Source organism: Cynoglossus semilaevis, chromosome 5 (genome assembly GCF_000523025.1).
Source record: "Cynoglossus semilaevis isolate Cse_v1.0 chromosome 5, Cse_v1.0, whole genome shotgun sequence".
In the NCBI taxonomy this organism is placed as follows: Eukaryota; Metazoa; Chordata; class Actinopteri; order Pleuronectiformes; family Cynoglossidae; genus Cynoglossus; species Cynoglossus semilaevis.
The window spans coordinates 3,432,135-3,444,079 of NC_024311.1; the positions used below are offsets into that span (position 1 = coordinate 3,432,135).

General features: G+C 39.5%; 3 protein-coding genes across 4 annotated transcripts in view; 1 reads left to right on the forward strand and 2 right to left on the reverse strand.

Annotated features, from left to right (window-relative positions):
• Positions 1 to 1,953, reverse strand: part of LOC103378687 (uncharacterized) — a 4,547-nt gene extending 2,594 nt beyond the window's left edge. The window contains exons 1-4 of the mRNA XM_025055851.1: positions 1,702 to 1,953; positions 1,110 to 1,294; positions 806 to 1,021; positions 132 to 530 (exon numbers count right to left, since the gene is read on the reverse strand). Coding sequence (XP_024911619.1) covers positions 132 to 530; positions 806 to 1,021; positions 1,110 to 1,294; positions 1,702 to 1,933 — 1,032 coding nt within the window. The 5' untranslated portion in view covers positions 1,934 to 1,953. The remainder of the gene's footprint in view (positions 1 to 131; positions 531 to 805; positions 1,022 to 1,109; positions 1,295 to 1,701) is intronic.
• A 1,285-nt stretch (positions 1,954 to 3,238) lies between these two features.
• Positions 3,239 to 8,172, forward strand: il1fma (interleukin-1 family member A). 2 transcript variants are annotated; one of them, XM_025055884.1, is made up of 7 exons: positions 3,239 to 3,283; positions 3,909 to 4,048; positions 4,145 to 4,263; positions 4,833 to 4,929; positions 5,314 to 5,680; positions 7,268 to 7,393; positions 7,506 to 8,172. In XM_025055884.1, the coding sequence occupies exons 2-7, from the start codon at positions 4,037 to 4,039 to the stop codon at positions 7,769 to 7,771; spliced, it is 987 nt and encodes a 328-aa protein (XP_024911652.1). In that variant the 5' UTR covers positions 3,239 to 3,283; positions 3,909 to 4,036; the 3' UTR covers positions 7,772 to 8,172. The 2 variants fall into 2 exon arrangements, with proteins under 2 accessions (XP_024911652.1, XP_024911653.1); XM_025055885.1 differs by lacking the exon at positions 3,239 to 3,283 and having other exon boundaries at positions 3,484 to 4,048.
• Positions 8,173 to 8,848: 676 nt separating this feature from the next.
• Positions 8,849 to 11,945, reverse strand: part of ace2 (angiotensin I converting enzyme 2) — a 7,679-nt gene continuing 4,582 nt past the window's right edge. The window contains exons 10-18 of the mRNA XM_017032425.2: positions 11,800 to 11,945; positions 11,600 to 11,698; positions 11,391 to 11,513; positions 11,128 to 11,306; positions 10,306 to 10,364; positions 10,082 to 10,179; positions 9,887 to 10,000; positions 9,251 to 9,445; positions 8,849 to 9,156 (exon numbers count right to left, since the gene is read on the reverse strand). Coding sequence (XP_016887914.1) covers positions 9,060 to 9,156; positions 9,251 to 9,445; positions 9,887 to 10,000; positions 10,082 to 10,179; positions 10,306 to 10,364; positions 11,128 to 11,306; positions 11,391 to 11,513; positions 11,600 to 11,698; positions 11,800 to 11,945 — 1,110 coding nt within the window. The 3' untranslated portion in view covers positions 8,849 to 9,059. The remainder of the gene's footprint in view (positions 9,157 to 9,250; positions 9,446 to 9,886; positions 10,001 to 10,081; positions 10,180 to 10,305; positions 10,365 to 11,127; positions 11,307 to 11,390; positions 11,514 to 11,599; positions 11,699 to 11,799) is intronic.

Here is an 11,945-nt window from a genome sequence, read left to right on the forward strand (position 1 = left end):
CGTGAGCGCTAGTCAGACCGCCACCTACCACCATTACTCTGTGGCCTTTCTCACATACTGCACACACACACACACACACACAGTACCTGTTAGGTTGTGAGGTCTGGAGATTAAACTGATTCCTCAATTCAGAAAAACCCACACTTGCCTTTAGATGGAACAACCTCTGTCTGCGTTTGCTTAGATTTGGACAAATAGTGCATGAGTTCCACTGTGTGCTGCAGGCGCTCCTCTGGATACGCCTCGCCGATGTTCTTCACCCAGGAAGGAATGTTTGCCATCTGAGCACGGCTGGGTCCTGTTGCTATGACCACCCGTTTAGCCTGAAGAATGGTTCCGTCCTGAAGTTGGACTTTGAAATGCTTGACTTGCTTTCTGTCCCCATCCTTTACGTCGGTCCCTTTTATTGTCTTCCCTTCTGTGTCCGGCTCCTCCACCGCAGAGGGCATCGATCCCGCGTCCTTAACAACAGGGATGATGTTCTCCACCGTTCCCTTTAGCATCACTTTGTCCAGGTTATATCTGGAAACCTTTGGGAAATTTGGGAACCAAGTTTGTTTTGTGGCTCAGAAAGTTAAAGTTTGAATATTATTTTAAAAAAAAACCCTTTAATCACTCCTATAAATGAGTTTGACTGAGAGGTGCCATGGTCAAAGGGGGGAAAAAAACCTGCTTTTTTTGCTGTCCTTGAAATGTACATTTAAAAATTAATAATTATTATACATGTTTGGTGATTTTTTTTTTCATTAAAACAACAACAATAAAAAAAAGATCATTTTTCCTAACTACTAAACACCCATCTAACCTGATCTTTGAAGAAGTCCACGCTGAGTGTCGTTCCCGGCAGACTGAAGGACAAACTCTTTTTCAGGGATGACGTGACGTTCAGCCGCTTCTTCTCTTTTTTGCCGAGTCTCATGTCACTGAAAAACGCATTTTCATCCAAAATATAAACCTGATCCTGGAGGCGGTGAAGCTCCGCTGAGCGATCGGTCTTCAGGATGAACTCCTGCAGAGCGTGCTGTTGGGGGAGAACATGAACGCAGCAGTTCAACGTTGTTTGTGAATCTCACTTTTGCGTTTGAGTGCGGTGTGTGTCTTGTGTGTACCTTATTCAGGGGGTCCGTGTGCACCAGTGTGTGTGAGCGCAGGTGAGGGATGCTCAGTGCTGTGAACTGACTTTCCCACAGAGTGGTCCACTCGCCGTAGGAATCCACCACCAGGAGACTCAGCTGAGGGGAAACGAGCCCGTCTGGTGCTGACAACTTGGCTGCTTGTTCCTCCGGTGTTTGTCCTAAATAATAAATTCATGAAGCTTTGTTAGAAAAAAAAAAAACATAGGAGAAATAAAAAAGCGAGTGTTCATGGAGGGGCAGGTTGGTGACATATAACCTACTAAGTCTGGAATCTAACCCACAACCGTAGACTGGTCTAAGTCCTGACTATTTGAAGTTATTAAGCATGGGCCTTCCAGTGGTGAAGCATGGGAACTGCATGTTCCTGGTTTATAAACAGTCAGATAATAATGTCACTTACTGTACATCAAATGTACCAGACTTCAGATGATTGTAAATTATTGATTAATACCCCCCCCAAAAAAGTGAATTGATCAGTATCAACATGCAGTTGTTGTAGTATTAATTTTAATAAAAAAAATAAAAATAAAAACGATCAAATGAAATCCTCAATATTTTTTTTTACCATTTTTTGTCTTCCCCTTCTTCCTCTTGACGCTGCAGCATCTCTTGTCGGGTGTAGGCTTCGTAGAGTCCGAGCACCAAGACGACTGGGCCGGGTCATTTGGGCGAGGCTCTGTGTTAGGACTGGACAGCAGGCTGGCAATGGTCAAAGCATGTGGCCCACCACCGATTATCAATACATCCACAGTCACCATCTGAAATGAAGACACGGACGGAAACACCGATCCTGCCATTAAACAACGCCCCCTGGGAATAGACTTGTTTTACACTTTTTTTGGTAAAAAAAGCAAATGGGAATAGACTTGTTTTACACTTTTTTGGTAAAAAAAAAATCCAATAAAAATTAAAGTATGGGTCAAACCTCCCCAAAATATCCAACACCTTATAAATCACAAAATCACAAAAAAAATCCATTACCTGGTTTAACTAAGGGTTGTCACCTCCTGACGGCGTCTGCTGCATTGGAGTTTGCTCTGCTCCGGCGGTGGACTGCAGCGTGTGCAGTTGGTTGCAGACCTGTGGCATGTGTCTCTCATGTAACCCAATCCCACCTCAGTGTCTACAGATTTAGCCGGTGCTCAAAACTGGAAATAGCCAATGTGTGTTTGCATGTTCAAAATTAGCCACCCAACTTTGTGTCAGTGTCTGAGCAGAAGGACTGCTGCAGATGGTACAGTACATCGAGGGCAACTGGACCGGTAGGGTTTCTCAGAAGACGCCTCACCTCTCACCCCAAGAGGCTTCTTCGGTTCTGACTAACTGCTGGGACTAACTGCTGAATCCACCTGGTTTCTCCAGCTTGACGTAGACGACTCCCTTCACTCCTCTTTCAAACCCCGTCTGTCTTCTCTATCGAGGAAACGTACGCTCCCATCCTCAAAACTGTGTCCTCTGTCCTTAGGATCTAGATGAACCGCTGAGCGTTGGACACCTGTGCTGTTGTTGTACAGCGGTTGTTGTGGTTTTCCCCCGATGTAGAAGTCAGGGCAGGTTCAAACACCTGTTGAACTGGAAACAGGTGGTATGTAGGCGGAGATCCAGGAGTGAGATCCAAATCTAGTCTGGGGTGAGATCGGTCCCGTTGAGAATAGAGTAGAGTCTGGAGTCTAGGTCCTGGTCAAAGATCTCGTGTCTTTTGAGTTCTTGCAGCAGGGCACAATCTTTTTTTCGGGTCCTGTTTTAGTGTCTTATCTTTGAGAAGGACTGGACCGGTAGGTTTTTCAAGAAATACCAGAAGTGTCCCAGCAGGTAGTCTGAAGTGAAGAGGCCCTTGATGTGATTACTTTGGATAAGATGACCTGGGGGACTGAGAACCTACACACTATTCCTGAAGGCGACCAGGACGTAAGGGGTGTTTTGTGATTTTTTTTTTTTGTGTACGTTTCCGGTTAGGTAGCAGCTGTTGAAAATGTCATCTTGAAGTGAGGGAAGAGGACAGCAGGAGATATTTGTGCTGACTAAACCATCCTCTTCGGAGCCTTCTCATCAGCTGTGGAACAGGCCACATACCACGCTGTGAGTCAGCATGTGACGCTGCATACCACGCTGTGAGTCAGCATGTGACGACACTCCGCTGAAGAGAGGTAAAGGGCTATTTCAGGGAATTGCAACAATGTCCTGAATTCGTCTTTTTACACAGTGGGGCTACGTACATGAAGCACCACCTGACCTACTGTATATGTGGAATATAAGATTGAGATTGAAAATTGAATGTTTGAAACAACTTCAAAATATTCGCAAAAGTCAAATATTATCGACGTCTGATTTCGCCCAGAAATCGCAACTTCAGCTATTGATTCCTTTTATAAATCGGTACTATCGAGCCAGGGTGGTTAGAAATAAGAATTGCAGTATTTTCTAGAATGTTCTTTGTGATTGTTGTTTGTGCTCCACTCTGACACAGAGGAAGTGATTTCCTTCCAGCTGTTTTTTTTTTTTGTTACACTTTACTTCCCTGTTTTCCCGTGTTTGCGAGTTTACCTTTTAAATTAACCCCCTCAGTTCTGTGTACGAACAGAGTCAGAATACACAACAGGAAGTAAGAAAAAGCCGACATGCTTCTTGTTCATGGAATAGAAACCCTGTTACTACTGCTGTAAAAGAGCGCTTCCCGTTCTTACTTCTATATTGTGGTTTACTGTGGATCTATATGTTTTACCTCCTTGTACTCCTGTACATGCACTCCTCTTGTTTGCTTCCTCATTTCAGTTCCTCGTCAACAACCACCATCAGTGTGTTTTCTGCTACTTCCCCCTTAATCGGAATAGAGATCCATTTAAAGCACTGCCTCTGTGTCAGGTGCTGGCATCGGTCTGAGGCATCGGAGCAACAGCATCATGGCCCTACAGGTAGGTGACACATGTCGACAGATGTCCAAGTACTGAAGTCTCCGAAGTTTCCTTTTTCACTGAAATGTTGGTCGTTTGTTGTTTACCATATGTTAGAATTCCAACATCCAGGGTGGTGTGCTCATCCACCACACGCTGCAGGAAGGAAAGCATCAGTACGAGGTGGAGAAGGTGATGAAACAACGTCCTGCAAAAGGAGAGAAAATGTTTGTCAGGTAAAAACCAGACACGTTTCGTCAGACTTTTCTACGCTTCTTCCAATAAATTAAATTAAATTAAATTAAATTAAATTAAATTAAATTAAATTAAATTAAATTAAATTAAATTAAATTAAATTAAATTAAATTAAATTAAATTAAATTAAATTAAATTAAATTAAATTAAATATATAGGGATAGAAAATGATAATTCATCTCAAAGCCATCTAAATGTCTTTTTTAAAGTGCGAGAAAAATTAAACAAATGAATAGTAATTGTAAATTACTATTTGTTTGTTTCATTTAATTTAATTTAATTTCTTAATTAAAAAACTGGAACAATTGAATGAAGGCACGGTGGATAAAAATAAATGCTGAACAAAACGGGAAGTGAATTACATAAAACGTTGAACAAATTCATCTACATTTTGGTCGGTAGGAACAAATAACAGCACACTGAGAACCACCTCTAGTACACACTCTTATTCTTAAACTTTTATGCTCCTTAAAAAATAAGAATACATGAAGTAGAGATCATTGATCTGTCGATGATCTGTTTGTCATTTCTCTTCTCAACACTCTGCCAGGAAAGGAGATAAACTGATGCTGGTCAACAATATTGACCTGCAAAACCTTCCTCCTGAGGATTTGGCACAAATATTATCCCAGGGCCAACCAATGCTGGTGAGTTCAGACATTTTCATTGTATTTAATAATCTCATCATTCAGTCAAGTTTTTCTATATGCTGTTTCTATTCTTTTAGTATTTTAGTGATAAAAAGTACAGGCATCACCGACATGGGTTGTGGCTTTAAAATGTGCCTTGAATCAGGGGTTCCCAATCCCCGGTCCGGGGACCTGAGCCGGTCCGTAGGTCATTTGGTACCGGGCCGCAGTGAGACAGAGTGAAAAAATGTACTTCAGTTAATTAACTTCATTCAAAAAGAATTCATTAATACAACAATTATTATTAAAATAAAAATATATTCCTCTTTAAAAAATGTTTGTAAAAAGAGTTTGCCATTTATGAGTCAAACTAACACTTAAGTTTTTTTCCGGTTACTGTAGACGGTGCACAAGGCCAGCGAGAACAAGGACAAAGAACGACCACCGGGGGATGGAAACACCCTGAGGCCGTTTTTCAAGGAGTCCAGACTTCTGAGCATTAGAATGGAAATGAGGAGAGAAGAGGAGGACGAGGCGGGAGAAGAGGAAGACATGGCGGACGGGTGCATAGAAGAGGATGCCGCTCAGACGGAGGGTGGAACGGAGGGAGGGAAGAAAGAAATGATCGTTGTTACCATGACTAAAACCAGCATCTCTGTAGTGTCAGGGAGGGGCTGCGGTCCTGACGATCCCTGTCGAGGATGTCAGGGCAAAAGCTGCACCTTCCAAAATGTGGTCATTGTGTCGGAAACCAGCGCCGTCACAGTTGGTGGGCCTTTGTCTTATTTGATCTTTTTTTCTTTTCTTTTTGTCAATTTGTTTCCTAATCCCTCCCGTTTATTGAATAACCTCACATCTCGTTCAATCCCAGTACATCAACTGAGAATTATATTACCTCATCCTAATATAATCATAGTTCTAATATCCTTTTTGGCTTGTGATCCAAATTTTGAATTAGAATTAGTTTTGGATCATTTTAACACAAAAGTGTTGTGATTTTTTTTTTTTTTTTTTTTTTGAAATATCACTTTTTACCATATTTACAACAATAGTGCTTCATGTATTAAAATATTAAATCTAACGCCTAAATGTTAAATCTAAACGTTTCGGGCGAAACTAAGTGTTTAGCTAATACGCGAGTTCACACTTCCTTCGTACCAAAATAAAAGCTCAGACTGTTGATAGAGACAAATAACAAACTAAAGCCAATTAAAGGAAGGAAACGGACACTTTCCGTTGAATAGACATTATTGTGATATTTACTGCCTAAAATAACAACAACAGCAACAACAACAAACAAGCACACGTTCATTTTGGCCGAGCCGTCATGCCTGCTCCCATAAAGGTCAGCACTAACCTCCAACCGCCCCCACCCACTCCTACGGCCACAGTCCACTCCGCTCTTCTGTACTTCCCAACATGTCTGGTGATTCAGGGTTGGCGGAGAACACTGGAAGGCAATTTTGGCAATTTGTCAGCGACGGCATCTGCCACCGGGCCACTACAGCACTGGGTAGGGTGAGTTGGTGAGGGCGGTGGGAGGTTAGTGCTGACCTTTATGGAAGAGCGCGCGACAACGTAGCCAAAGTGAACATGTGTTTTATTGTTTTGTGTTTTTTTTTTTTTTTTTTTTTGTCTGTTATTTTAGGGAGTACATAAAGTAACTGGCTTTAATTTGTTTTTGGTTTTTTTAATCTATCAAAGATCTACTGCAACATCCTAAACTGGCAAAAGTGAAGATCTAAAAGATGGAAGGTATTACAGCACTTCAGTGTCAGTTTCAGTTTGTAAATGTTATTGTTATTATTATTATTAATTACTAGACGTTTCCAGCGGCCCCATTTGAATTCTCTGTGACCCGGTGTGGGGGCACGAACCCAATATTGAGAACCACTGCATTAACTCGTTTATTTACTTATTTCATCTGCTCAAACCCTATTATCTTTTATTTTATCTAAATATATAAGTCTTTGATTTTTTTTTTCCCTCATGTCTTTACTCTAACCTCATCTGATCTGATCTTATTTTCTGAGTTGGTGTACGGTCCTTTTTTGATCTAATCTCTTACCTAACTCCCTCACTACCCATTGGATTTATCACCTATGTTGTTACCTAACCCCACCACCTTTGCTCATGTTGACCTTTGACCTCAATTTCTGAATAGCACCATTTTATAACCTCATCTAGTCTCCCGATCTCAACATTTCCTTTTTGCATATTTGTTATACCTCCATTCAGACAGGTCTTTGTGGATAAAGTCTATTATTGTAGATGCATAGTTCATATCATGACCTGATATTGCAGTTTTTCTAACAGAAATGTGTATGTCTGTGACTACTCCATTAATATCTTTTAGTTCCAAGAGGTGGCAGCAGTTTCAAACAGGCCAATTCTGTAACAGCATCCATCGAACACATGGCGACTCATCAGTACCTTAGAGGTCTGTGTTCGGAGAAAACCCTCTACACGTCACCAAATCCAGGTTTGTCTTTACCGGCAGCACACAGCAGTGAGCAACAAAACCGGACTTACAGTTCAAATCTGTTGCTAACAGCACACTATAACGAGCTTTGTTTTTATTGCCTGTTTTTAAGAGAATATCACAATCTACCACTACAAGTCAAACGTCATGGAGAGGCCGTTCAGGGGAGTGCCAGTGGTCCTGAACTTCACCGACTCTGACTGCTTTCTCAGGTGCGTCAAGATAGGACCAAAGGTCGTTCTCCAAGTTGAGGTAACATGTGAATACATTCACTCTAAAAGTGAACAACAAAAAAAAAAAACAACTTGTTTCCATTCTGATTCATTAATTTTTCACTGCAGGAATNCAGAATCTGAAGCAGATTTGTTTGAACGATGACACCAAACTGTCCTTTGTTTTCTATATGAAGTCGGACCAATCCAAACACACCAGCTTTGAGTCAGTTCTGCATCGTGGATGGTTCATCCAAGCTGTCAGTTCGGACTCGGTCTCGGTTGAAACTGTGGACGGAGCCAGCGGACACCATGCATTTCTGTTTGTCATTCGAAAGGACTGCGTTACAGTCAAGTGATCGATTGCTGATCGTTAACGACGATGTCAGAGATTTACTGTACATTTCTTCTTCGTTTCCACACAAATAACAGTGGAGATGTACTGTCTGTACTGCATGTAATACTTTCAGCGTGTGGTTATGTTTCAGTTACTGTACATGTTTGTTTTTTTAAGAGTCAAAGCTTAAAATCGTTTTTAACATCAGAAAAATTTTTTTGCTTTCTTGATCAGACCGTAAAATTGTTTTTAACATCAGAAAAAACGTTTTGCTTTCTTGATCAGACTGCTGTTCATTCGATAGCAGTTTGTTTTTGCAGATAAATAAATGCACAAATACCATATGTAATAGTTATACTTTGCAAATATACACACATATCTCAGGCATGTACCGTGCCAGTACAGCAGCGTCAGAACATATTATGGTTTTGTTACTACGCTCTGTTTATATTAATCAGATCCGATTCCTTCATATAGAACGTGTGGGATGAAATGATGTGATTTAGTGTATTATAATAAGAATTTAAATAATATCTTTACAAAGCTCTTAAAGGGTACCAGGTTTTATTATTATTATTATTATTATTATTATTATTATTAGTATTATTATTATTATTATTATTAGTATTAGTATTAGTGTTATTAGTATTAGTATTAGTATTAGTATTAGTATTAGTATTAGTATTAGTATTAGTATTAGTATTAGTATTAGTATTAGTATTAGTATTAGTATTAGTATTAGTATTAGTATTAGTATTAGTATTAGTATTAGTATTAGTATTAGTATTAGTATTAGTATTATTATTGAACTAGTGTGAGGTGTGAGAGACTAGTGATGTAACCATTGTTTCCTAGATGTAGTTATGGAGGTGCTTTTAACTGAATGGATTTGTAACCACTACATGGTGCTAATTAACATACAATCAACTTTATTGTTGTTAACTTTAGTGAACAATAACAACTAGGCCCACATGTGGAGACCGACAAATAATTTACACTCATACACGTGCGCTGGTGCGTTTGTCTGATGAGAAACCATGAAGCTTTGCTAAAAACAGGAACAGCTTTATAAAAGCAACGATCTTCACATTCTCACTCCTGGCTGGTGACTCCAAAATCAGAATCCAGTTTGTTCACCTTCGTTGTCCTCGAAAGCCTTGTTGGTTTGCCCTTCAGTTTCATAAGGATTATTCACCAATGGCCTGGCAGATCTCCTGTAAAAACACAGACAAACAAACATCGTTTTTTTATTACCAAAGTCCTGAAGGTAAATGTTGTGTACAGAAAAGTCTCACTGCATGAACTTACTTCTTGCGCTCTCTGACACCAGAGATGATGAGAAACATGCCCATTAGGACCACCACTCCCATGACAACTCCGAATACAACCAGCCACACCTCCACTGGCTGCTCTACAGGGGGCGCCAGTGTTGCTGGGATGCCTAAGAACTCAAGCGTCCAGTCATCCAGTTGAAAGGCATCATTGATTCTACCTCGGGATAACCTGGGATTAAGAATATTATTATTTTAGAATCTGAAATAATTCATAAATATTTTTTCTATTATTATTATTATTATTATTATTATTATTATTATTATTATTATTATTATTACCTATCCAATAATAATAATAATAATAATACAAAGAAACATTTCAGTACATGACAGTGTATGATGTCCTGCTATAATAACACAGCTTACAGTTGATGTCCCTAAAATAGATAATATTTATGACTACAATCCATTCAAAGCTGTATATGTTGCATTGCACTTGTGATGATATCTTGAGCAAGTTCAGAAGAACATAGCATGTTGAAATGACTTTCCCGGCCCTTTCTACCCAACCAGCCTAACAAAAGTACCGTATCCTGACCAATTCCACACTGAAAGACCATCTTTGTCGCTTGACTTCAAAATAGTTAATGACAAAGAAATGGAGTCTCACCTGATGGCAGCCTCCAAATCACTCTTCGGGATGTACTCTGAACTTGATGGGCGGCTGGCGGCCATGTAAAAGGAGATCCTGGGAGTTTCGTTGTAGGTGTGAATGTTCGCTGATCTGCAGGTGGGAACAAAGAATCGAGCTTTAGAGGCAGAAGCAAAAACATAAAGATAAAAAAAAAGCAAAGGCGATACTGACGTGAAGGGAAGAGTCTGGTTCTTCTGGCTGTAGTACTGCCTCAGAGCATATGCCATGTTGGTCTTAAACAGGTACATCTCATTACTGTTCCACGGGTACTGAAGGACATTGAAGCGCAAGGTTGTGAGAGTGACGACAACATCAAACTACAAATGCATTCCATGCATAAACACAGGTAGATACTGCAGAACGAATGGAAAGAGAATGAGGTGGCCCATACTCACAGCACCGTCGCCCATAGCAGCCTTCAAACTTATTCTCACTTTGATTGCATTCTCTGAGTCTATGACAGAGATGACAGAGAACTGTGTAATTATACCAATCCAAATATCGATGCTTACAGCATATTTTATTCACTGTGAAAATGTATCAGATAATTCGATTCATTTTTAATTATGATAATTATTAAAGATATAATAATTAAGATTTGTCTCTACAGTTGTCTGTTTACATTGATTGTTCTGTTGTATCCATAGTAGTCTCTGCCGGTGTAATGTGTTAACACTTCCCCATTGATTCAGACAAAATAATATTAACAACAACAACAACAACAACAACAACAACAACAACAACAACAACAACAACAACAACAACAACAACAACAACAACAACAACAACAACAACAATAATAATAGTAATGTGTTGTTATTATTATTCTTATTATATTATTATTATTATTAATATTATTGTTGTTGTTGTAATTATTGTTATTGTTATTGTATTGTTATTCTTATTGTTGTTATTATTGTTATTACTATTTTTATTGGTGTTGTTATTGTTATTGTTATTGTATTGTTATTCTTATTGTTGTTATTATTGTTATTACTATTTTTATTGTTGTTGTTATTATTATTGTTATTGTTGTTGTTATTTTTATTAATATTATTATTGTTATTGTTGTTGTTATTGTTATTATTATTATTATTGTTGTTGTTGTTGTTGTTATTATTATTATTAATATCGTTATTATTATTCTTATTGTTATTGTTATTATTTTTTTAATAATTATTATTATCTTATTCTCGTTGTCATTGTTGTTTACTTACATGGGTCAATGCTTGGGTCCCAGCCTACAGTCCTGCCGTGTTTCCTATTTTCTTCCTTCAGCCATTCGTACAGTTTTTTAAAATAATCCAACAGGGGTTGGGCGTTCATTTTCACATCCCCAGATATGGTTTCCAAAGCCTTTGTCCAGGACTGTGACCTGCCCAGCGCTAACATATTCCTTGAACAAACAAAGACTGTAGTGAGTACATGGTTTGTTTATTCTACAGCATATTTGTTTGTGCGACTAAAGACTCTTCAATACTTCAGTTTAGTTCCGGCTTCTTTAGAGTTAGTAATGTCACATGATGACAACGGTCCCGTGTGATTGGCTGCATCGCAAAGCGCCTTCTGAAACTGGAACTGGTAGATGGTTCTGGTGAAGTACCTGTGACACAGACACAAACACACACACACACTTGCGTGAGTCTGTTTGTTTGCAGGAGTTGCTGCCCTTCCAGAGGGTCTTGTTACCTGATGAAAGAATAATCTCCAGATACGTGGAACAGAGCAGGGGGGTCACAGTACGTCTCGTCTCTGGGCACAGGCTCTACGACCCCCACCATCTCTCTCCTGTGATGACAGCAGAGCTTTAATGGGGACATTATTGACAACCACATCACTTATTCAATCAATTCCATTCCACAAACGGCCCGCGTTTGGAGTTCACTCACTTCATCTCCCACCATGTCTTCATCCATTTATCTTTGGGGATGTTTCCTGCAAACACCTGCCACCTCCACTCCTCCAACATGTAGGTAAAGGGCAATGTGGCCACGATGGCGAGAGACTGTTTCAGCATGGAGTTGATCTCAGGTTC